We start from the raw sequence: 26901 nt of genomic DNA, 5'->3' as shown, positions 1-26901 counted from the left end.
GTGTTTTTGCTCTGTGTGTGTGTTTTTGCTCTGTGTATGTGTGTATGTGTTTTTGCTCTGTGTGTGATTTTGCCCTGTGTGTGTGTGTGATTTTGCCCTGTGTGTGTGTGTGATTTTGCCCTGTGTGTGTGTGTGATTTTGCCCTGTGTGTGTGTGTGATTTTGCCCTGTGTGTGTGTGTGATTTTGCCCTGTGTGTGTGAATTTGCCGTGTGTGTGTGTGTGTGTGTGTGTGTGTGTGTGTGATTTTGCTGTGTGTGTGATTTTGCTGTGTGTGTGATTTTGCTGTGTGTGTGATTTTGCTGTGTGTGTGATTTTGCTGTGTGTGTGATTTTGCTGTGTGTGTGATTTTGCTGTGTGTGTGATTTTGCTGTGTGTGTGATTTTGCTGTGTGTGTGTGTGTGTGATTTTTGGTGTGTGTGATTTTGTCATGTGAGTGATTTTGTCTTGTGAGTGATTTTGTTGTGTGTGTGTGTGTGTGTGTGTGTGTGTGTGTGTGTGTGTGTGTGTGTGTGTGTGTGTGTGTGTGTGTGTGTGTGTGTGTGTGTGTGTGTGTGTGTGTGTGTGTGTGTGTGTGTGTGTGTGTGTGTGTGTGTGTTTGCTCTGTGTGCGTGTATGGTCTTTACTGAATTGATTTCCAGATAATCTGAATAGTTTTTTAAACATAATTCTGTGTATTTCCCAAACTGAGAATTGTGGTGCATTTCTCTACCAACCAAGTGATAAGGTGGCAATTCAACTGAGCTTAAACAACAAGCGACACCCATGCTAACCTAGAAATAAAAAAAAAACACATATATAAGTAGATAAATACTACTTCTACTTATATAACAGATGTATTGTGCTATCCACGTAATGATTCCTGTGAATTTTATAAAGGAAATGCAGAAAATCCTATTCTAGGCAGTGGCCATCTTGCCAAGCTAATGCTGACAACATATCCTCCTTGACTGTTTCCCCCTCCCTTCTCTTGTTCATTGTTTATTCATTAGCTGCTCTCCTCCCAGAGTCTTCAGACACTCCCAATGAGGTGTATACTAACAACTGCACTGTCTTCTTTATTTACACATCCAATCACTGAGTCACCTCAGCCTTGCTTGTAAACATAAGTAATCAGAGGGTGCTTCTGATAAGCAGCTAGATAGGGAAATAAATGGAAGAAGAGGAATATATTATAGATAAAAAACTCCCAGCATTCAACTCTTTGGCACTGTTTGGCACAAGGGCCAGTGCTCCTAAAGTATATTATAATTACAAGCCATAACAGCAGAAAAAGTTTTGCAAGTTTTGAATGCAGGATTAGCATCTTTATCACTTAATACACTCAGACCAGTTGCTGTTGAAATTTGATTTTTATGGTGACAATACCGCTTTAAAGCAGAACTCAGAACTTCCTCTCTGCTCTAAAAGATACACAAAAGCATAATAACCTTTAAAGAAAAACATTTCTTTGTTACAGCCGATACAAATCCTAAAATAAATCTGCAGTGTTTCTACACCCTGCTTTCATGGAAGCAGACATTAACATCCTGGGCTTTTAAATGGGCTCATCTGCCATGGCAGTCAGGTGACCCGGGGAGAGATCAAATTACAACTTATGACTAGACACAGATGAGGGGGAATTAGACAAGCTAAACTCTCTAAATACATACAGGATACATTTCTCTATGTTTTCCTTCTGTCCAATGCAAAAGTTCACTTTAAAGGGAACCCGCGGTGAGAGGGATTTGGACGCTGACATGTTTATTTCCTTTTAAATAATGCACATCGCTTGGTTGTCCTGATCCTCTGCCTCTAAGACGTTAAACCATAGACCCTGAACAAGAATGTAGATCAGATGTCTAGGACATATCTGACAAAATTAGCTGCATGCTTGTTTCAGGTGTGTGATTTAGACCCTACTTACCAGAAAGATCAGCAGGACTGCCAGGCAAATTGTATTGTGTAAAAGGAAAAAAAAAATGGCAGCTTCCATAGATCTCTCACCTTAGGTGGGGGTGGCAATCTAAAGTACTATTTCATAACCTGAATATGCTGTAATCAATTTTATATCAAAGACCAAGATATATTGTTTACATCTTTGTTATATTTAACCAGTTTACCCCCGCGCGTACGTATTTCTCCGCCCCTTTTTCCATCCTATAACAACCAGGGACGGAGAAACACGTACTTTCCGCGTTCCCGACGCTGCCCGCGCTCCCGCTCGTAAACACGCCGCCCGCCGCTAGTAAACACGCCGCCGCCCGCTCGCCCAGAGATCAATGAACGGGAAAATCCATTCCCGTTCGTTGATCTAAGCCCCGCAATGATCAGCTGCTCTCCTATGGGCAGCGCGATCATTGTGAGAAAAAACTCACGTGTCCAGCCTCCTTATACTTCCTCCAAGCTTCCGGAAGGAAGCTTGGAGGTCGCATTAAAACCAAAAGTTACTGTGGCCATCTTGTGGCCAAATAGTAAACTACACCCTACACATTTTTCACATACAAATAAATGACTTTTACATATAAAATTAACTCATTACCTCCCACACTCCCCATTTTTTTTTTTTTTGTAATTAAAAAAAAATTAAAAAATTTACAATTAAAAAAAATACATAAATAGTTACCTTAGGGACTGAACTTTTTAAATATTTATGTCAAGAGGGTATAACACTGTTACTTTATAAACTATGGGCTTGTAATTAGGGATGGACGCAAAAATGAAAAAAATGCACCTTTATTTCCAAATAAAATATTGGCGCCAAACATTGTGATAGGGACATAATTTAAATGGTTTTACAACCGGGACAAAAGGGCAAATACGTTTCATGGGTTTTAATTACAGTAGCATGCATTATTTAAAAACTATAATGGCCGAAAACTGAAAAATAATTATTTTTTTCCCCACATTTTTCCTATTTTCCCATTAAAACACATTTAGAAAAAAATAATTCTTGGCATAATGTCCCACCTAAAGAAAGCCTAATTGGTGGCGGAAAAAACAAGATATAGTTCATTTCATTGCGATAAGTAATGATAAAGTTATAGACGAATGAATGGAAGGAGCGCTGAAAGGTGAAAATTGCTCTGGTGCTCAGGGGGTAAAACCCCTCAGTGGTGAAGTGGTTAAACAACTGCTATTTAATGTGACTTGATCAGATATCCATATGTTCTTGTATTTCATGGGCTAAGCACTACTCCAGGCATTTCAGGATATGTGCAAGGGAGCGGTTTCAAGTGCATGAGTAGTTTGATCAGAGCTGAATACACAATGCAAGAGGAGAGGGGGGTCATCTCTCCGCTGCTGCATTCAGATTTTGTAGCACCCTCTTCATGCTCGGTCCACACTGGAGCCAGATTGCAAACAGCCAGCCGGAGAGGACAGTGTCAGATTCGCTCTTAGTGGTCTGTTGAAGTCCTTGTAGAGTTGGGAGCAGATGCGTTTCCACCATAGTCCTCTATAGGAAATGCATCCACTTATGCAAAAATATTGTACAGGTCGTGTTCTTTGCCAATCAGCAAACGAACAAAAAAAAAAATCTGAGTCCAGTATGAACCAAGCCTTAAAGAAAACCTGTAACTAAAAAATGTTCCCCTAGGGGGGACTCACCTCGGGTGGGGGAAGGCTCCGGATCCTATCGAGGCTTCCCCGTCGTCCTGTGTCCCATGGCGGTCTCGCTGTACCCCTCCGAACAGAGGGGATGTAAATATTTACCTTCCCGGCTCCAGTGTAGGCGCAGTATCGTCTCTCCGCTTGGAGATAGCCGATCGCTGTCTGTCCGCTCTACTGCCCAGGCGCAAGTCTCCTGCGCCTGCGTAATAGAGCAGATCCGACAGAGATCGGCTATTTCCGCTTATCTCTGCACTGAGAGCCGCAACAGCGCCCCCGCTGGAGCCAAGGAAGGTAAATATATCAAGCCTAGTCAGGCTTGTCGAGCTAGGATTGCGGGATGCTTCGGGGAAGCAATCACTGGATTGCCTGCAGCTACAGGGATGAGGGAAGCCTCATTGGGACCCCGAGGCTTCCCCCTCAGGGGACTTTTTTTTATTGTTACAGAGTTAAAGGACAACTGAAGTGAGAAGGATATAGTAAAGGCTGCCATATGTACAGTATTTCCTTTTAAAACATACCAGTTGCCTGGCCTGAAGCAAAATTATCATGATTGATGACAGGACTGCACAAAATACAAATATATTTACTCTTCCTTAACCACTTGCCGACCGCACACTCATAATGCGCGTCGGCAACGTGGTAGCTGCAGGACCAGCGATGCACATCTGCGTCGCCGGCTGCAGGCTAATTAATCAGGAGACTGTCAATTCACAGCGGGGGGCTCCGTGAATAGCCTGCGGGCCGCCGATCGCGGCTCGCAGGCTAAATGTAAACACAAGCGGAAATAATCTGCTTTGTTTACATTTGTACAACGCTGCTAACAGTAGCAGCGTTGTACTAGATCAGCGATCCCCGGCCAATCAGCGGCCGGGGATCGCTGTCACATGACAGGCAGGAGCCTGTTAGAGGCTGCACGGGACAGATCCGTTCCTGTGCAGCCTCCGATCTCCGGGACAAGGAGGGAGGAGAGGGAGAGGGGGAATCCTGCGGTGGAGGGGGCTTTGAGGTGCCCCTCCCCACCAGCCACACGCAGGCAGGAGCGATCAGACCCCCCCCAGCACATCATCCCCCTAGTGGGGAAAAAGGGGGGGGGCCATCTGGTCGCTCTGCCTGGTATTTGATCTGTGCTGGGGGCTGTAGAGCCCACCCAGCACAGATCAGCAAAATCAGCGCTGTTTCTTAAGGGGGGGGGGGGGGGGTAAAGGCTGAGTCCTGAAGTGGTTAATAACGACATCTTTAAATGTTAGCTATGGCTACTGCCTATATTCTATGCATGCACATATTTTCTTAAAAACTGACTTTAAACATGTTTCTTAAAAAGTGATTTAAACATTCTAAGGACAGAAAATGTTGCACCGCTAGCAAGGCCAATTGAGCATAGTATGCGTCTTAGATTGAAACTTTTACATAGCAGAAAAATGAATAGGCCAGAAATCCACAGATCAATATTCCAGTAGTATCTTACAGGAAAGTCAAATCCATTATTCCAAGGTAGGGATGCATGGTGACTAGCAGTAATAAGCCCACTAGAAGCATAACTACCTTTTGCTACTTCATTGTAAAATCTATTAGGTGTAATCTCCTAAAGTAATTGTTCTTATTGCACTTTATTGACAATGTGGACCATTGATTCTTCACACCTTCCATGATTCCTTCATTTGTATTCATGAAATGTCTATCAGTTCAGTCTAGATAAATTTGGTGGTATAAGCACTAACGCGGTATATATCGATGCAAAGAAACATTAATTTTGCATTATCCTTATTCATCGAGCAAGCTAGTCATGCAAGCAGCAAATGAAGGTCAAAGGTTTGCCAATGGGTCAGAACCCTTGACCTACAAACTGATACCCATCCCATTAAAAAAGCTATTCTGTAACAGTCGGTGACATAATTTACTAGCAAGATAATATGGAAGGCTAGCTTATATCTTAAGAGATATTCCAACTCAATAAAACCATTTTCTTTTAATTACAAAAGAGAAATCAAGAGGTACACAAGTGCAATTGCAATATTGTTCTATTATTAAAACAAAAAGGGGGTCAGACAGGGGTTAATGAGAGTGCAGTTTTGAAAAATGAACAAGACAGACCTAAAGCAAACCAAATAAACAACTCCCACTTAAAACCTAAAGCAAGACATATATGGAGGCTGCCATATTTGTTTATTTTTAAACAATACTAGTTGCCTTTTCACCCTGCTGATCTCTTTGGCTGCAGTAGTGTCTGAATCACACCAGAAACAAGTATGCAGCGAATCCTGTCAAATCTGACAATGTCAAAAACACCTGATCTGCTGCACGCTTGTTCAGGGGCCATGGCTAAAAGTATTACAGGCAGAGGATCAGTAGGACAGCCAGGCAATTAGTATTGCTTAAAAAGAAATAAAAATGGCAGCCTCCATATATCTCTCACTTCAGGTTCCCTTTAAAAAGGTTTTGAATGCATAGGTGGGGCCTGCAATTTATCAAAAAGTTGCCCAACGTGCTCTGAGTGGGCACAGAGTTTGTGGTGTGTGCATAATTTAAATGAGTTATTGCCATCTCTGAGGACAGAGCAAGCATTTTATGTAAATTTAATGCCATAGGTAAAAGTAAATTCTTATCTTCTTTCTTAAAGGGAATGTCCAAGCAAAATAAAAAAATGAGTTTCACTTACCTGGGGCTTCTACCAGCCCCATGCAGCCATCCTGTGCCCTCGTAGTCACTCATGGATCCTCTGGTCCCCCGCTGGCAGCTTGCCGACCTCGGAGGTCGGCGGGACGCATTGCGTACATTTTTACGCATTCCCGCTAGTGCAGGAACATTAACACATACATTTTTACGCATTATTGGTTCAATGCGTAAAAATGTACGCATTGAACCAGTAACGCGTAAAAATGTATGTGTTAATGTTCCTGCACTAGCGGGAATGCGTAAAAATGTACGCAATGCGTCCCGCCGACCTCAGAGGTCGGCAAGCTGCCAGTGGGGGACTGGAGCAGCAGTGAGTGACTACGAGGGCACAGGATGGCTGCATGGGGCTGGTAGAAGCCCCAGGTAAGTGAAACTCATTTTTTTATTTTGCTTGAACCTTCCCTTTAATGGTCACAAAATAGTTCAGAGTCACGTTTTTGGTATCAATAATAGGATATAGAATATTAAAAGCTATAGGCTTGCTATACACCAGCGGTTCTGGATGCTTGCCATGCTCACAAGGGCGAAAAGAGATAATTTGCATATTCAGTAGTGGTGAATTGTGGGTAACCACAAATGCTCACTTACAGCTGAATTATTACAAGTTTCCTTCTGTTTTAAGAAGGCAAATTTCACCAAGCATTGCTTTTTAGTAGGAGGGCTTTTCAGTCTTTTTTTATCCCCCTATACATTCCTAGTGGCTTTGGTCACCCCGAGCTGCTTAGTTACTCTGTTGTTTTTGGTATCATAAACCAATATGAATTCTGAAACAGTCAGGCTGTGAGTCAGTGGTGCCTTTTGTGGCACTTGCATAGGCAAAAGGAAAAGACAAACAAAACGCATCATATTCAACATAGCTCCCAAAACTTGACCTCCAGCTTTCCCCGTGCAGGAACCAGAGAGACTCTGGTGACGTGGCCCAGCACGTAACTGTGCATCACTTGAGCCTGTCAGACAAACTTTGGCATGTGGAATGATTGAGTACTGGACAATCTCCTACCTGGCCATCATGCAGACCTCAATGTGAGATTATTTAACCCTAGAGGAGGATCAGAGCACCACCGCAAAGTCTTAGGACATGGGCCCTGAAATCTAACCACTAGCTCCACCACTGTGAAGGCAAAGGGGTCACGAAATACCCATATCACTGAGTAACAAATTATCTAATTTGTCTCCAGGCATTTTTTTTTAATCTTTGGTATTGCCCCTACCATCCCATATAGTAAATAAAAACAACAAGCTTTTTTACACAAAAAATACATTGTATGTTTTTCACTAATGTGGGCAAGTGACTAACCACTGCTGGTCCAATAGAAGAGTGAGAGCAGAAGTCAACACCAAACTCTTATTTCAGTGATCATAATGAGAGGAAGAGCAAGTAGCACCTTAACCCCCTTGCCGTTCCAATTGTGTCGGCAAGGGGGTGGCGCAGCACTTTTATTTAAAAAAAATAAAATTTTAAATCATGTAGCGAGCCCAGGGCTCACTACATGATAGCCCCTGAGCAGCGGCATCCCCCCACCCACTCCAATCGCCTCCGGCGATCAGAGTAAGCAGGAAATTCCGTTCAGAACGGGATTTCCTGCTGAGCTTCCCCGGTCGCCATGGCGACGGGGCGGGATGACGTCACCAACGTCATGGACGTCGGGACGTCAGAGGGAATCCCGATCCACCCCTCAGCGCTGCCTGGCACTGATTGGGCAGGCTGCGCAAGGGGTCTGGAGGGGGGGGGGGGGCGGCATGGCGTTTAGGGGCGAATTGGCGGCGATCGTAATATGCACGCAGCTAGCAAAGTGCTAGCTGCGTGCAATAAAAAAAATTATGCAAATAGGCCCAGCGGGACCTGAGATATCCTCCTGTGCAGGTTACCCCGAGCCGAGCTCGGGATGACCGGCAGGGCGGTTAAGCTATGTACCCATGTCACGATTTTCACAGCGGAGGACAATTTTTTGAGCGCCGATTGGTCATTTTTTCCGCAATATTGTGACGTGGCTCCAGTCACTCGACCAGGCAAACGTTGCGCTGCAATAACGACCTTCACTGCAAATCGGATCGCCGATCCTCGACAACTCCTGCACAAAGTACTGCTATCGCTTGAAGCCTTGTTCACTCCCAACGCGTGACGTTGTGCATATCCGCCGGCGAGCAGAAGAGTCACTTCACGATCATCATCAAGGGGACGTCAGGTGGTGTTCCCTTTTAGAAAACAATGCAGGGAGCAAGAATGATGGAAAGACGAGCACAGAAGGGGTAGTGGGCTTGGCGGGGACTGGGAGCGGGCATGACTTTGGCAAAGCCCCAATTTACATAGCAAATAGAACACAATTAAATGACTACTGCTGTATCGCTAGCCAATTACAAAAGTGTTTTTCGTTTTGATTTTTTTATTACAAAATTAAATGTAAATTCAAAATGTCAAAAGAGTTTTTCAACAATCACAGAGACCTTGCCAAAATAAACAATATGAGAGAAAACAATCTTACATACCTGTGAACATAAAAGCATGACCAACTCCACAACCGAGCTGCTAGACTTCATGCAAACCAAACCTTCACAAAAAGTAGAGAAACATGCAGATTAGCTGATTGTAAAATGTGCAATTTTATCACACAGATGCTCTTCCAAGTTAGATATAGCTATGCTAAGTATAAGCATCTGATGGCTGTCTGGTATGCTATTTTAATCCAAATGGAATTCTGTCTGTTCATTATGAAAAGATGATAATTGTCCACTGCAGTTGAACACTTCTAACTTGGGATGGTCAAAAAAGATTGAATGATTCCAAGTTGATGTGAGACTATGCAAATTTTGTATGCAAATGTATGCAGCTTAAAAATGGACCAATCAAGTGGGATTTGATTTGACAAGTCCTTTTTTTAACCACTTCACCACTTAAGCCCTTTTTCTGCGGTGTAACGCAAAGTCGAAACGTTGCGTTACCCAAGGTAAAAATGAAAGTCTATAGACTTTCATTTTACCTTTCACACCAGACGCTACGTTTTGGTGCGTTGCGGTTAAACGCACCCGGGAGCGTTGAATCGCTGAGAGCCGGCGGTTTCCCGTCGGGTTAATTAATTACTACGGCTCCTGCACACGTTGTATAATGTGAAAGAGCCCTAAGGGGGATTTCCCCTCATAGACCAGAGCAATTTTCACATTTCAGCACCCCTTACTTTCATTCGCCAACAACGATCACTACTTATTAAATCGAAATGATCTGTATCCTGTTTTTTTCGCAATTAGGCTTTTTTGGGGGTGATATTTGTTTTCAGTAATTACTTTATTTTCTCTGCATTTTAAAGGGAAAAACAAGGGAAAAAAAGAAAAAAAAATACACTATTTCTCCAATAAAACCCACATTTATTTGACCATTTGTCCCTGTTATCACAATGTTTAAATTATGTTCCTAGTACAATGTATGACGACAATAGATTTGGAAATAAAGGTATTTTTCTCTTTGTGTTTTTGTGTTTTTTGTACCCATTCAATAATTACAAGCCCTTATTTGCAAACACAGTAAGATACCCTCATGACATACATATAGTTTTTCCCCTAAAATAAGCCCTAGCGTATATTTCGAGCATGCTTGAAATAGAAGTCCTCCCCAATAGCAAGCCCTAGCAGCAGAAAATAGGTTGGTACACAGCAGTACAGTGCGAATAGGTGTCCAGGGAGAGGCGAGTGGACACATCCCTGTCACCGCCAGCCTCAGCTGCCTCTGTCCCTTCCCAGTATTACTGTCACTCTCTCCCCTCTGCAATCCCCCCTGACGATAGGTGTGATGGCTGGCTGCTGGCATCTGTGTTCCAGGGCAGTGGGAGGTGGTGAATAAGAGCTGCGGTGAAGGAAACTGTGTGACACTTCTGCTGGTAGCTGAGTGTCTGAACTTCATCATTGCGTTGTACTACCAGGTCCCTGAGAGTGGAGGGGGCCCGGAGTAATGGAGGTTGAATCGCCCGCTGGGCTGTAGATAGCAGCACTGTTCCAGTGCGCCCAGGTGTGCTGTACAATGTGGTGTAGCCTTAGACGCACTGTTGCGGCCACACAGCCATGCTGCTCCACATCTTCCTCTATAGCCGCATAGCTGGAACCCCTTCCTTGGCTGCCATGAATCCACACTGACCGATGCCTAGAAGGGGAGGGCTCTGTCTCCCCAGTCCACACTGTGCCTGCTCCAAATCTGTGAGGAGGAAACCTGCAGTGTGCTGCACAATGCTGTTCTACCACAGTTTTTCTTGTGTCAGACACAGTAAACTATAACAAGTATGTTTACCCAAAAATAAGACATCCCCTGAAAATAAGCCCTAGTACATGTTTTGGAGCAAAAATGAATTGGTGACGTCAGCACCGGTGTTTCCTAAAGGATACGCTCTCGGTGTCTCATCTTTTTGACACAAACTACCGGCATCTTGGGACACAGCGTGAGCATCACACAGGCTGGAATCCCGGCAATGTTATTACTGCTGCAATCCTGTACAAGTGGCCAGGGGAATTCCTGCTGCACGGATCCGCTGGCAGGATGCAGATTACTTCATACAGGCAGTCCCTGGTGCTGGTATGTAAGCCACCGCTGCATACAGACTCCTCCTTTCAGGCAGCGCATCAGTAAATCTCGATTCACCAACATACAGTGAAGGGGGGGGGGGGGGGGAAGCACTGGGGGTGCCACAGCCTCACACTTTTGGCTACATGACACATATGGCTATGGTGGAGATGCCTAAACCAGGGGGCAGAGATGTCTAATGAGGAGGATTGCTAATAAAGGGGACACATCTAGCTATGGGGGGATTCCTAATACAGGGAGCACAGCTGGCTACTGGAGATGCCTAATACAGTAATAGGTGGTACATATGACTATTGGAGAGGATGCCCAATACAAGGGGCACATCTGGCTTTTCATACTATGAGTAGGGCAGATGCTTCATACTAAAGTCACACCTGGCTATTTATACTGTGGAGGGGGCTATACTGTGGAGGGGGATTATACGCGAGTCAATCACTTTTTCCTGGTTTCTGACGGAAAAGTGGGTACCTCCGCTTATACGCGATTATATTTGGTATGCATTTTTTTTATATATGCTGTGTTTTATTTGATAACTATGGTGGGCAGGGGAGGGGGAGTTCATTTTTAATTTGTGTAGTGTAAAATAATCATTGGCTTTTCTTTTAAGCCATGATCCTTCTCTTACAGGCACTTTGATTGGTTCAGGGAACAAATGCAGACAGGTAAAGGAGGACATTTTGACCACCAACTTAAATTATATCTATGTAACGCTCAATTTCAGTTAAAATAAAAAAAAAAAACCTGCCGCTTTCATCTGTATACTTCTACTGTTTCTATGGCAACCTTCCACCTCCACCACCTTTTGACATCCAGTGAAATCTTCTCCAGTATATTTTTATCTTCTTCCAGCATTTTCATCTGTAAGCCATTTTCTCCTTCAATATTCTTCTCTTCAAGTCTGTCTTTTCTTCTAATTCTTCCTTCTCTCTTCTAAAATCTTAATTGCAGAGCCACCCAATGTATGACCATTCCCTGCCGCAATACTGAAAAGAGGACCCAGCAAAAAGCATCTTTGTAACCCCTGCCCAGGCTCCCCATTGAATCTGGACCAATGAGAATTCATTGAGGATTACAACTACCGGTATTCAGTTTTCGTCCTTGACAAATATAAAAGAATAGTCAATTTCTCTCAAATTAGCCAAGTTTATACAATAAGCAAAGGACCAAGGTGTGGATCTGGTTACCACTTGCACAATAAATCCCATTTTTTAAACATGGCAGGCACACATGCTCACGGGATGCTGCCAGTTCTTTACATATCACTTACAGAATCATGTAACATATGTTTAACCAATTCTTAATATCTTTGTGTTCTCTAACATAATCATTATATATGCAGAAAGGGGAAATGGTTCATTGACCTTTGCTTTCTCCATTGCACTTCTTTCCTTTAGCCCTCCAGCTATCAATCAAGTTTCCATTTTGCTTGGTGGCAGCAGACATCCCGAACACTCTTATTAGTGTTTTGACCCTTGGCCCCATAGTAAACCTTTGCAGCAGCTTAAGTAGTCACCTACAAGATATTTCTGACTGTTTATATTCACATAGATGTAGGTGGTGGGAGAGCTTTCCATGTACACTCATCAAGTAAAAGATTAAGGAAATGTATCAATCATTAAAACAAAAAAAAAAGTTACATGATTTAAGTTTTGCTATCATATATTGTCTGATAAATATAAGTCATGCAGAACATCTGAAATCTGCTTGTGATCGTCAACACCAGCTACAATGGGGTTAACCGGGGGAGGGGGGTGGGGGGAGAATTGACATTCCTTCTAACCCTCTGATCATTTGCTTGTGCACATAGAGATGTTGAAAATCACTGTGCAACTGTACATTGGAAGCGCTTTTCTCTAGGGGGGACGACAAGAGACTTGCACCAGATCTACAGCAGTCACATGCTGGCTGAGCTTTACAGGACACTGCACCAGAGCCCATGTTCCAAAGATGCAAGGGACATGCTAAGATATTTGGGTGCCATCCCTTCATATATAGGAGGCTTCTACCTCCCATACATCAGTTTTAGCTTCATTAAACACTGCAATACCAGAATTGAAACTTCAGCAAAAATGTCAAACATTAACTACTTAAGGACTGCAGTCTTAAAAGCCCTTAAAGCGGTATAGTCACCATAAAAATCAAATTTCAACAGCAATTGGTCTGAGTGTATTAAGTGATAAAGATGCTAATCCTGCATTCAAAACCAGGGCTGTGGAGTCGGTCCAAAAATCCACCGACTCCGACTCCTCAGTTTAGGATTCCACCGACTCAGACTCCTCGACTCAGACTCCTCTAACTTGCAGATTACAATTTTGTTGATTAAAAGTATGTAACATGAAATTCGTCTCTTAACTGCCAACGCTTAGGAATTTTACAAGACAACTGAAGTGAGAAGGATATGTAGACTACTATATTTATTCCCTTTAGACTAAAACTAGTCCTTGGTAAGAGTACTTGTAAAAGGTACAAACCGAAACAAAGAACATCTATCAGGCCCTAGGCAATGTAAGTGTGGGTACATGTAAGAATGATGTGCAGGTACTCTGCAGGGGAATGAGGAGATTGTAAACAGACAACACCTCTGTGTTCAATGTGCACAGCATTCTCAGTGGATTCCCTGCAGCTCTGCGGGGAGTGCATATGTAGAGTATAGTACTACTGTGTAACAAAGTAAACCTGAGACAGATGAAATTAAAGTTTTATACATACCTGGGGCTTCCTCCAGCCGCCTTCAGGATAATCAGTCCCTCGTTGTCCATAAAGATAGCGCCCAGGGACAGCACAGTCGATAGGCACCCTGGTGAGGGTATCCGTGTGCTAAGCTGATATGGCGCTGTAGTCCAGCAGCTCCCAAAGCATAGGTAGAAGAGATCAGCAGCACCACGTAGATGTATTCAAGCTCTTTATTGCATAAAGATAGCGCCCAGGGACAGCTGTCCCTGGGCGTTATCTTTATGCAATAAAGAGCTTGAATACATCTACGTGGTGCTGCTGATCTCTTCTACCTCCACCTGGACTCCAGACTGGGCAGTGAAAGGGGGCAGTACGGTGCGGTGGACCCAGAGGATTGCCAATTGGGATTTGCCAGCACCTCTGGGAAACTATGGGTAGTATTGGCCCGTTTTGCTGGTAGCTGCGACTCTGGTCTTAATGCACGTGCCACCGAACCAGTTTCTACTACCATGCTGGTGCTCACCACTTCACCCGGGTCTACAGTAGTACTGGTGCTAGGTCCAGGAGATGCTACGCTGCTGGTGCATGCCTCACCAAGAAAACTCGGATCAGCGCTAGCACCACTCTGCTGCCCCTCGAGTCTGATCCTGCGGTCCAGTGACATGGGGTGTGGTACGCCTGGCTTTAGCCAGGACCTCAACATTGCTATCAGTCAGAGAGTCACTGCTGTTCACCGGTTGGTATTCTGACCCGTATGATTCTTCGGATGAGGCTTCCCAATCGCATTCACCCCACTGGGCCAGAATATCGGCGGCCTCTTCAGCGGAATACCCCTTTTTTGCCATGGTGGACTGCTAAATTTAGGGGGTATTCCTCTGAGACTACCCAGGAAAAAGAGCACCTACCTAGCAAAAGGGAGTACTTGTGAAGTAGAAAGCTGTGGTCACTGAGTTTAAAAAAAAATAAATCAAAACTGATGTTTACAGCACCACAGTAATTGTAGAGTGTTTTTTGCAGTGATCAGAAAAAAAAACTCTGTCACTGCGGTGGGGCGGGTGAGGGTTTGGCCGGGTGATCAGAAGCCTGCAGGGGGCAGATTAGGGCCTGATCTGATGGGTAGGAGTGCTAGGGGGTGACAGGTGGTGACAGGAGGTGATGGATGGGTGTCTCAGGGTGTGATTAGAATAGAGGGAATAGATGCAATCAATGCACTGGGGAGGTGATCGGAAGGGGGTCTGAGGGGGATCTGAGTGTTTGGCCGAGTGACCAGGAGCCCACACGGGGCAAATTAGGGCCTGATCTGATGGATAGGTGTGCTAGGGGGTGACAGGTGGTGACAGGAGGTGATTGATCGGTGTCTCAGGGTGTGATTAGAATAGAGGGAATAGATGCAATCAATGCATTGGGGAGGTGATGGGGAGGGGGGGGTGTCTGAGGGCGATCTGAGGGTGTGGGCGGGTGATTGGGTGCCTGCAAGGGGCCGATGAGGGTCTGATCTGATGGGTATGATGGGTAGCAGTGACAGGTGGTGACAGGGGGTAATTGATGGGTGATCAGTGGGTGATTAGAGGGGAGAACAGATGTAAATAATGCACTGTGGAAGTGATCAGGGGGGGTCTGAGGGCGATCTGAGGGTGTGGGCGGGTGATTGGGTGCCCGCAAGGGGCAGATGAGGGTCTTATCTGATGGGTATGATGGGTAGCAGTGACAGGGAGTGACGGGCTGATTGATAGGTGATCGGGGTGTGATTAGATGGGAGAATAGATGCAAGCACTGCACTGGCGAGGTGATCGGGGGGGGGGGGGGGGTGAGAGGGGGCTGAGGGCGATCTGAGGGTGTGGGCGAGTAATTGGGTGCCCGCAAGGGGCAGATTAGGGTCTGATCTGATGGGTAGCAGTGACAGGTGGTGACAGGGGGTGATTGATAGGTGAACAGAGGGGAGAACAGATCTAAACAATGCACTTGGGAGGTGATCTGAGGGCAGGTCTGCGGGCGATCTGAGGGTGTGGGCGGGTGATCAGGTGCCCGCAAGGGGCAGGTTAGGGTCTGATCTGATGAGTGGCAGTGACAGGTGGTGACAGGGGGTGATTGATGGGTGATTGACAGGTGATCAGTGGGTGTTTACAGGGGAAAATAGATGTATATAGTACACAGGGGGGGGGGGGGTCTGGGGAGGATCTGAGGGTGTGGGGGTGATCAGGAGCCCCCAGGGGGCAGTTTAGGACCTAATCTACAATATATAATTGACAGATAGTGACAGGGGGTGATTGATGGGTGATTAGGGGGTGATTGGGTGCAAACAGTGGTCTGAGGGGGTGATCAGGGGGGGTCTGAGGGGTGCTGTGGGCGATCAGGGGGTCAGGGAGACAGGATCAGTGTGCGTGTGTTTACATGCACAGCTGCCTCCTCCCCTGGTGGTCCCTCGATCACTGGGACCACAAGGGGAGGAGGCAGCCTGTATAATACACTTTGTATACATTACAAAGTGTATTATGCACTTTCTATGCAGCAGATCGGGGGTTAACAACCCGCCAGCGCTGTTAATTGGCCGGCAGGTTGACGTCACAGGTGGGTGGAGCCTAATGCCGGCGGATGCGCGCGCATCTATCCGGCTAATTAGTCCCCCAGTTGCCGCCGCCGTTAAGCGGTCCTGGGGGTGCCACCTTGCCGCCGCCAATTGGTAGTGGGCGGCAAGTGGTTAAACATTAAATTCTGAGAAATTTCCTAAAAAACTATTTGGAAACAAATTCTGCTGTTCAGTGTACGAGTTTTTTTATAATACTTATTTAGATATTCGAATAAAAGCACATGCTGCAAGGTTATAGGATTTCAACTATGGTGCGTTGATCGAGAAACTTTGGTACAGTCTAGGGAGAAGAAAATCAATCTATGAATATGTTATGGCTGGGATCGCACCAAATTGGTCAGATTGCCACAAATGCCAGATAAGCACCACCAAACCAGATTAGATATTCATATGCAGGGAACACCTGGGCACAGTTGGCCCACATCAATGCAGAATTCTCCTTCATAGGATTAAAGGGACTCTGAGCAGTGAAGAAACTATCGAAAGATGCATACCATTTTGAAGCTCTCTTTCTCCTGTTTCCAACGATATATAAACCGCCGCCCTACGCCTTTTAGTTTGCTACCTTCGCGATCAAAATCCCGGCCGCTGCGATTTCGTTCTCGAAAATATCGAAAACTAAAAGGCGTAGGGCGTCGGTTTATAGGTCATTGGAAAGAGAAGAAAGAGCTTCAAAATTGTATGCATCTTTCCATAGTTGCTTGTATTACACAGGACGACTTTTCCCCAAAGTCAGCAGCTGAATGGAGCTGCCGACTTTGGGGAAAAGTCGTCCTGTGTAATACAAGCAACTATGGAAAGATGCATACCATTTTGAAGCTCTCTTTCTTCTCATTCCAATGACCTATAAACCGCTACCCTACGCCTTTCAGTTTGATATTTTCGTGATCGAAATCGCGGCGGCCGCGATTTCGATCGCAAAAATTGCGAAAACTAAAAGGCGTAGGGAGGCGGTGTATATATATCGTTGGAAAGAGAAGAAAGAGAGCTACAAAATGCTTCTTTCCATAGTTTCTGCACTGCTCAGAGTCCCTTTAAATGCAGACTGAGTACTTATGTGAAATTTGGAATCAATTCATAAACTCACAGGGAAAAAAATCCCCATACATGGTTCAATCACTATGAGTATGGAAAATGCTAAAGCCACCTTGGTGTTTGGATTGTTTCTGGATTTTAGGGTTTAAAAGCAGTGCAATTTTTTGCTTTTAGACCCTAAAATTCAGAAAACAAAATAATAAATAATTCACACGCCAGAAGGCTCCCCCAATTTAGGCAGCACTATAGAACTTAGCTCTTCGGGATGTAGACCAGTGCAGCATTTCTTCCTCCTGTCCCTAGGGGGGGGGGGGGGGGGTAAGTTCTATCTCTATGTGAAATCACTTGTCTATGGGTCATGTGAATTAGTTCTCCTTGGTGGTCTAGTGGTCCTTTAAATATACTTTCCTGGTGGTCAAGTGCCCAACCCTTCCCCACGTTATAGGCATCCTGGGTAGTTTAGTGGTCCCTTCTGCTATATCGATATCCCTGGTAGTCTAGCAAACCCCTAGCCTAGCAACAATATGCATGGATTGGCAGTAGGAAGCATGATGGGTAAGTATGAACTCATCTCTTTCTGGTTCAGCAGCAAGCAGCACGCACATGCCAGCACTCCATCCAGCCTCATACTGCCACTTGTACTGGGTCTCTGCTTCATAAGGTCATCAAGCCAGGACCCAGCACCTACATCTGTACAAAGCTGGCTGTTGGAGTAGAGCAGCAATCACCAAATAAAATGTGGACAGTTGAGATCTTTCTTACCTCAGCATTGCTACCAGCTGCCTAGGTCTGCATGGGGGAGGGAAAAGGAATGAGGTCAAAACCCTGGTAGGGCTTATCTAGTTAGTAGTAGGTAATGTGCTGGGGGAGGAGTAATGAGCACAGGCACATGCTGCACTCAATAACTGTATTGTACTAATATCTACCGTATGTCCTTGTACCAGCATAGATTCTGCAGAGGACATAGATATACTGTATGCATGTTTGTGAGTATAACCATTGCTACCTTTATCAATATCTACATAATTGACCTAAATACTACACTATATTGGGCTCTCTGTGTCCTAGCTTTCGTTTTAAGCGTGATAAGTAGTAGTTTACAGTGTTTTAGTGTTGAGGCTCACGTCTTGTGTATTCTTTTTAGTCACATACTGAATCAAAAGCAAAATGAAAGCCTTGTAGAATGAAAACAAAGTGACAGAATATAAAAAGAAAATACATACAGTGATGTGAAAAACTATTTGCCCCCTTCCTGATTTCTTATTCTTTTGCATGTTTGTCACACTTCTGCTAATCAAAAACCGTTAACTATTAGTCAAAGATAACATAATTGAACACAAAATGCAGTTTTAAATGATGGTTTTTATTATTTAGTGAGAAAAAAAAACTCCAAACCTACAAGGCCCTGTGTGAAAAAGTGATTGCCCACCCTTGTTAAAAAAAATAACTTAATTGGCCTGATTACTGCCACACCTGTTTCAATCAAGAAATCACTTAAATAGGAGCTATCTGACACAGAGAAGTAGACCAAAAGCACCTCAAAAGCTAGACATCATGCCAAGATCTAAAGAAATTCAGGAACAAATGAGAACAAAAGTAATTGAGATCTATCAATCTGGTAAAGGTTATAAAGCCATTTCTAAAGCTTTGGGACTCCAGCGAACCACAGTGAGAGCCATTATCCACAAATGGCAAAAACATGGAACAGTGATGAACCTTAACAGGAGTGGCCGGCCGACCAAAATTACCCCAGGAGCGCAGACAAAACTCATCCGAGAGGCCACAAAAGAGCCCAGGACAACATATAAAGAACTGCAGGCCTCACTTGCCTTAATTAAGGTCAGTGTTCACGACTCCACCATAAGAAAGACTGGGCAAAAACGGCCTGCATGGCAGATATCCAAGGCGCAAACCACTTTTAAGCAAAAAGAACATTAAGGCTCGTCTCAATTTTGCTAAAACAAAATCTCAATGATTGTCAAGACTTTGGGGAAAATACCTTGTGGACCGACGAGACAAAAGTTGAACTTTTTGGAAGGTGCGTGTCCCGTTACATCTGGCGTAGAAGTAACACAGCATTTCAGCAAAAGAACATCATACCAACAGTAAAATATAGTGGTGGTAGTATGATGGTCTGGGGTTGTTTTGCTGCTTCAGGACCTGGAAGGCTTGCTGTGATAGATGGAACCATGAATTCTACTGTCTACCAAAAAATCCTGAAGGAGAATGTCCGGCCATCTGTTCGTCAACTGCTGCAGCAGGACAATGACCCAAAACACACCAGCAAATCCACCTCTGAATGGCTGAAGAAAAACAAAAAATGAAGACTTTGGAGTGGCCTAGTCAAAATCCTGACCTGAATCCTATTGAGATGTTGTGGCATGACCTTAAAAAGGCGGTTCATGCTAGAAAACCCTCAAATAAAGCTGAATTACAACAATTCTGCAAAGATGAGTGGGCCAAAATTCCTCGAGTGCTGTAAAAGACTCGTAGCAAGGTATCTCAAACGCTTGATTGCAGTTATTGCTAAGGGTGGCCCAACCAGTTATTAGGTTCAGGGGGCAATTTCTTTTTCACACAGGGCTATGTAGGTTTTGCGTTTTTTTTCTCACTAAATAATAAAAACCATCATTTAAAACTGCATTTTGTGTTCATTTATGTTATCTTTGACTAATAGTTAACGGTTTTTGATGAGCAGAAACATTTAAGTGTGACAAACATGCAAAAGAATAAGAAATCAGGAAGGGGGCAAATAGTTTTTCACATCACTGTATAGTGCACAGGTGTTGAACTCCAGGCCTGGAGGGCCAGATCCATGCCAGTGTTTAGGATGGACTGAGGAAGAGAGGAATGTGTTGTACCTGATGGACCACACCTTTCCTGATTCAGACCCATCAATTCATTTGAGCTGTGTCAATAATCAGTGAGGATCTCGGCCCTCGAAGGACCAGTTTGACATCCCTGGTATAGTGTTTCCTTAGGAACTTGGCTTTTTAACCACTTGCCGACCGCCCACTGTATATTGGCGGCGGCAAAGTGGCATGCCCAGGACCATGTAACGCACATTGGCGTCGGGTCCTGGGTCTCTTCCGGGCCGGGGATCGTGAGCAGTGATGCGCGCGCATCCGCCGGCAATAGGCTCCGCCCACCCGTGGCGACAACCCGTCGGCCGTTCGGAAGCGCCGGCGGGTTGTTAACCCCACAATCGCTGCATAAAAAGTGTATAATACACTTTGTAATGTATACAAAGTGTATTATACAGGCTGCCTCCTGCCCTGGTGGTCCCAGTGTCCGAGGGACCACCAGGGCAGGCTGCAGCCACCCTAGTTTGGACCAAACACACTGATCCTGCCACCCCCCCTTCCCTCTGATCGCCCACAGCACCCCTCAGACCCCCCCCCCCCCTGGTCCACCCCCCAGACCACTGTTTGCACCAAATCACTCCCCTAATCACCAATCAATCACTCCCTGTCACTATCTGTCAACGCTATTTTTTTTTATTTTAGGTCCTAACTGCCCCCTGCTCCCTCCTGATCACCCCACCCCCTCAGATTCTCCCCAGACCCCCCTCCCCCTGTGTACTGTATGCATCTATCCCCCTGATCACCTGTCAATCACCCATCAATCACCCATCAATCACCCCCTGTCACTGCCACCCATCAATCAGCCCCTTACCTGCCCCTTGCGGGCAATCTGATCACCCACCCACACCATCAGATCGCCCCCAAACCTGCCGTCAGATCACCTCCCAAGTGCATGGTTTACAGCTGTTCTCTCCTCTAAACACCCACTAATTACCCATCAATCACCCCCTGTCACTGTTACCCATCAGATTAGACCCTAATCTGTCCCTTGTGGGCACCCAATCAACCGCCCACACGCTCAGATTGCCCTCAGACCCCCCCTTATCAATTCGCCAGTGCATTATTTACATCTGTTCTTCCCTGTAATAACCCACTGATCACCTGTCAATCACCCATATATTACCCATCAATCACCCCCGTCACTGCCACCCATCAGCCCCTAACCTGCCCCTCGCGGGCAATCTGATCACCCACCCACACCATCAGATTGCCCGCAGACCCGACGTCAGATCACCTCCCAAGTGCATTGTTTACATCTGTTCCCTCCTCTAAACACCCACTAATTACCCATCAATCACCCATCAATCACCCCCTGTCACTGCTACCCATCAGACCAGACCCCTATCTGCCCCTAGGGCACCCAATCACCGGCCCACACCCTCAGAACGCTCTCAGACCCCAGCCCTGATCACCTCGCCAGTGCATTGCTTGCATCTATTACCCCCTCTAATCACACCTTGAGACACCCATCAATCACCTCCCGTCACCACCTGTCACCCCCTAGCACACCTACCCATCAGATCAGGACCTAATTTGCCTCGTGTGGGCTCCTGATCACTCGGCCAAACGCTCAGATCCCCCCTCAAACCCCCTTCCATTCACCTCCCCAGTGCATTGATTGCATCTATTTTCCCCTCTAACCACCCCCTGAGACACCCATCAATCACCTCCTGTCACCCCCCTAGCACTCCTATCCATCAGATCAGGCCCAATACAACCTGTCATCTAAGAGGCCACCCTGCTTATGACCAGTTCCACAAAATTTGCCCCCTCATAGACCAACTGTCATCAAAATTTGCAGATGCTTATACCCCTGAACAGTCATTTTGAGGCATTTGGTTTCCAGACTACTCCTCACGGTTTTGGGCCCCTAAAATGCCAGGGCAGTATAGGAACCCCACAAGTGACCCCATTTTAGAAAAAAAAGACACCCCTAGGTATTCCGTTAGGTGTATGACGAGTTCATAGAAGATTTTATTTTTTTGTCAACAGTTAGCGGAAATTGATTTTTATTGTTTTTTTTTCACAAAGTGTCATTTTCCACTAACTTGTGACAAAAAATAAAATCTTCTATGAACTCACCATACACCTAACAGAATACCTTGGGGTGTCTTCTTTCTAAAATGGGGTCACTTGTGGGGTTCCTATACTGCCCTGGCATTTTAGGGGCCCTAAACCATGAGTAGTCTAGAAACCAAATGCCTCAAAATGACCCGTGAATAGGACGTTGGGCCCCTTAGCGCACCTAGGCTGCAAAAAAGTGTCACACATGTGGTATCGCCGTACTCAGGAGAAGTAGTATAATGTGTTTTGGGGTGTATTTTTTACACATACCCATGCTGGGTGGGAGAAATCTCTGTAAATGAAAATTTTTTGATTTTTTTTTTTTTTACACACAATTGTCCATTTACAGAGATATTTCTCCCACCTAGCATGGGTATGTGTAAAAATATACCACAAAACACATTATACTACTTCTCCTGAGTACAGCAATACCACATGTGTGGCACTTTTTTGCAGCCTAACTGCGCAAAGGGGCCCAAAGTCCAATGAGCACCTTTAGGCTTTACAGGGGTGCTTACAATTTAGCACCCCCCAAAATGCCAGGACAGTAAACACACCCCACAAATGACCCCATTTTGGAAAGTAGACACTTCAAGGTATTCAGAGAGGGGCATGGTGAGTCCGTGGCAGATTTCATTTTTTTTTTTGTCACTAGTTAGCTGAAATGGAAACTTTTTTTTTTCTCAAAGTGTCATTTTCCGCTAACTTGTGACAAAAAAATAAAATCTTCTATGAACTCACCATGCCTCTCAGTGAATACTTTGGGATGTCTTCTTTCCAAAATGGGATAATTTGGGGGGTATTTATACTATCCTGGAATTTTAGCACCTCATAAAACATGACAGGTGGTCAGAAAAGTCAGAGATGCTTCAAAATGGGAAAATTCACTTTTTGCACCATAGTTTGTAAACGGTATAACTTTTACCCAAACCAATAAATATACACTGAATGGTTTTTTGTTTTATCAAAGACATGTAGCACAATAAATTTGGACAAAATGTATACAGAAATTTTACTTTGACAAATGTTATCACAGAAAGTTAAAAAAAAATCCTTTTTTTTGACAAAATTCATGTCTTTTTTGACGAGTATAATAAAAATTAAAAATCGCAGCAGCAATCAAATAGCACCAAAAGAAAGCTGTATTAGCGACAAGAAAAGGAGGTAAAATTCATTTAGGTGGTAGGTTGTATGACCGAGCAATAAACCGTTAAAGCTGCAGTGGTATGAATGGGAAAAAAAGGCTCTTAAGGGGTTTGTATGACTGCAGTCCTTAAGTGGTTAAATATGTATGCCAAAACAGAAAGGCACCTTTATTTCCAAATACAAAATTGTCACCATACATTGCACTAGAAAAAAAATCTCAAAGTTGGAATAACCAGGATAGATAAGCAAATAAAATTTGTAGGTTTAACTTATAGTTAGCACTGTTCATTGTAAAGCTATAATGGATGTAAATGGAGAAATAGTGTGCGTTTTTTTCTCTTGCAGAAAATTCTAAATGCATAGAAAATAAGGTAATTACAAAACAAAAATATCACCCACTAAAAGCCTAATTTGTCCTGAAAATACAATATATATGGTAGATCATTTAGGTGTTATAAGTAGTAATAACGTTATTGTTGAATGAATTGGAGCAGCGCGCATAAGTGAAAATTGCTCTCAGGCTGAAGTGGCTAATTTGTCCAATTACTTTAAAGCCCATGAAATGAAGGGATTGTGTTAAAAATGCTTTAGTTGCCTCACAATTTTATGCCATCGTTTTATTCACTGGATTAAAGCTGAAGGTCTGCATCTGCGTTGTTTTTTTTTCATGATAGCCGCTGCTCAGCGGCATCCCCCCAGCCCCTCAAAGAACGGGATCTCCTGGAGGGCTTCCCCCAATTGCGACGGGCGGGATGACGTCACCGACGTTGTGACGTCAAAGGGGACTCCGATCCACCCCACAGCGCTGCCTGGCACTTATTGGCCAGGCAGCGCACGGGGTGTGGGGGGGGGGGGGTGGCTGCGGCGCGACGGATCGGCGGCGATCGTCATGCACACGCAGCTAGCAAAGTGCTAGCTGCGTGTAGCAAAAAAAAATTATGCAAATCAGCCCAGCGGGGCCTGAGCAGTGCCTTCCGGCGGCATAGCCCATGCTCAGCATGGGCTTACCGCCAGGTAGGTTGAGGGCATTGTACTTTTCCTCAGAGAGAGACTGTCTAAATAAATCAGGTGTTCCATTTCCTTGGATCAATTATGATTTGTTTTTCTAATACGCCATTAGGTGAGAGCGCTCCCTTGGAAAAACTGTAAAGCAGGATTTCAAAAAGTAATACCGTATATACTCAGATACAATTCAACCCCGTGTATAAGTAGACCCCAATATTTGACCCTCAAAAGCTGGAATTTTCCAATTATTCATGTATAAGTCTATCCAGCAAAGTTAATAGCTGCACTTGGGGATCAGGATGGGTTAAAGGAACATTCCCGCGAATCAATTAATTTTTAACCATCCAACAGTAGATATATCTAGTATATAGGAGCCTTGCTGTGTCTTTTTTTTTGTGATGGTCCTTTTATTTACCATATATCACTGTAGCCTTATGAAGGGGAAGACGGGCAGCAGGTGAGCCCGCATTGTACAGCTTGTTAGGGAGAGCAGGGCTAAACCAACTGTTTTTTTTTTTCAATACCTGACAACACTCCCCCTGCTATTACTTTTTAGTTAAAAAAGTCCGTCAGCGCTACTGCAGGGACTGACGTACACAGGCTACAGTAATTTATGGTAAATAAAAGGGCCATCAAAAAAAAAAAAAAAAAGACACAGCAAAGCTCCTATATACTAGATATTTCTACTGTTGGATGGTTAAAAAATTAATTGATTCGCGGGAGTGGTCCTTTAATGGCTGCACTGCATGAAGTGTTGTAGTCAACAACCCCTCCTGGCCCCCAAGTACAGCAAATTACTCGTCCAGGACACACATGCAGCCATTAGCCCTCTGCCTGCAACTCCCTCCCTCCCACCATCACCCAAATGCATGCTGCCTGTATTCCTCCCCCCTCCCTCCCAGCCACCATCACCCATATGCATGCTGCCTGTATTTCCCCTCCCTCCCATCCACCATCACCCATATGCATGCTGCCTGTATTCCCCCCTCCCTCCCATCCACCATCACCCATATGCATGCTGCCTGTATCCCCCCTCCCTCCCATCCACCATCACCCATATGCATGCTGCCTGTATCCCCCCTCCCTCCCATCCACCATCACCCATATGCATGCTGCCTGCATTCCCCCTCCCTCCCATCCACCATCACCCATATGCATGCTGCCTGCATTCCTCCTCCCTCCCATCCACCATCACCCATATGCATGCTGCCTGTATTCCCCCTCCCTCCCTCCCAGCCACCATCACCCATATGCATGCTGCCTGTATTCCCCCTCCCTCCCATCCACCATCACCCATATGCATGCTGCCTGTATTCCCCCTCCCTCCCATCCACCATCACCCATATGCATGCTGCCTGCATTCCCCCTCCCTCCCATCCACCATCACCCATATGCATGCTGCCTGTATTGCTACTCCCTCCCACCCACCATCACCCATATGCATGCTGCCTGTATTCCCCCTCCCTCCCATCCACCATCACCCATATGCATGCTGCCTGTATTCCTCCTCCCTCCCATCCACCATCACCCATATGCATGCTGCCTGTATTCCCCCTTTCTCCCATCCACCATCACCCATATGCATGCTGCCTGCATTCCTCCTCCCTCCCATCCACCATCACCCATATGCATGCTGCCTGTATTCCCCTCCCTCCCTCCCAGCCACCATCACCCATATGCATGCTGCCTGTATTCCCCCTCCCTCCCATCCACCATCACCCATATGCATGCTGCCTGCATTCCCCCTCCCTCCCATCCACCATCACCCATATGCATGCTGCCTGTATTCCTCCTCCCTCCCATCCACCATCACCCATATGCATGCTGCCTGTATTCCCCCTCCCTCCCATCCACCATCACCCATATGCATGCTGCCTGTATTGCTCCTCCCTCCCATCCACCATCACCCATATGCATGCTGCCTGTATTCCCCCTTTCTCCCATCCACCATCACCCATATGCATGCTGCCTGCATTCTTCCTCCCTCCCATCCACCATCACCCATATGCATGCTGCCTGTATCCCCCCTCCCTCCCATCCACCATCACCCATATGCATGCTGCCTGTATTCCCCCTCCCTCCCATCCACCATCACCCATATGCATGCTGCCTGCATTCCTCCTCCCTCCCATCCACCATCACCCATATGCATGCTGCCTGCATTCCCCCTCCCTCCCATCCACCCTCACCCATATGCATGCTGCCTGTATTCCCCCTTCCTCCCATCCACCATCACCCATATGCATGCTGCCTGCATTACCCCTCCCTCCCATCCACCATCACCCATATGCATGCTGCCTGTATTCCCCCTCCCTCCCATCCACCATCACCCATATGCATGCTGCCTGTATTCCCCCTCCCTCCCACCCACCATCACCCATATGCATGCTGCCTGCATTCCTCCTCCCTCCCATCTACCATCACCCATATGCATGCTGCCTGTATTCCCCCTCCCTCCCACCATCACCCATATGCATGCTGCCTGTATCCCCCCTCCCTCCCATCCACCATCACCCATATGCATGCTGCCTGTATTCCCCCTCCCTCCCATCCACCATCACCCATATGCATGCTGCCTGCATTCTTCCTCCCTCCCATCCACCATCACCCATATGCATGCTGCCTGTATCCCCCCTCCCTCATATCCACCATCACCCATATGCATGCTGCCTGCATTCCCCCTCCCTCCCATCCACCATCA

General features: G+C 45.5%; 1 protein-coding gene across 2 annotated transcripts in view; it reads right to left on the bottom strand.

The window, feature by feature from the left end:
• The window catches only part of LRBA (LPS responsive beige-like anchor protein), a 677685-nt gene that overhangs the window by 570735 nt on the left and 80049 nt on the right, over positions 1–26901 (bottom strand). For both annotated transcript variants that reach the window (XM_068279131.1, XM_068279139.1), the window contains exon 15: positions 8750–8811. In XM_068279131.1, coding sequence (XP_068135232.1) covers positions 8750–8811 — 62 coding nt within the window. The remainder of the gene's footprint in view (positions 1–8749; positions 8812–26901) is intronic.

This window comes from Hyperolius riggenbachi, chromosome 1 (genome assembly GCF_040937935.1).
Source record: "Hyperolius riggenbachi isolate aHypRig1 chromosome 1, aHypRig1.pri, whole genome shotgun sequence".
In the NCBI taxonomy this organism is placed as follows: Eukaryota; Metazoa; Chordata; class Amphibia; order Anura; family Hyperoliidae; genus Hyperolius; species Hyperolius riggenbachi.
This window is presented reverse-complemented; position numbering and strand designations above follow the sequence as displayed.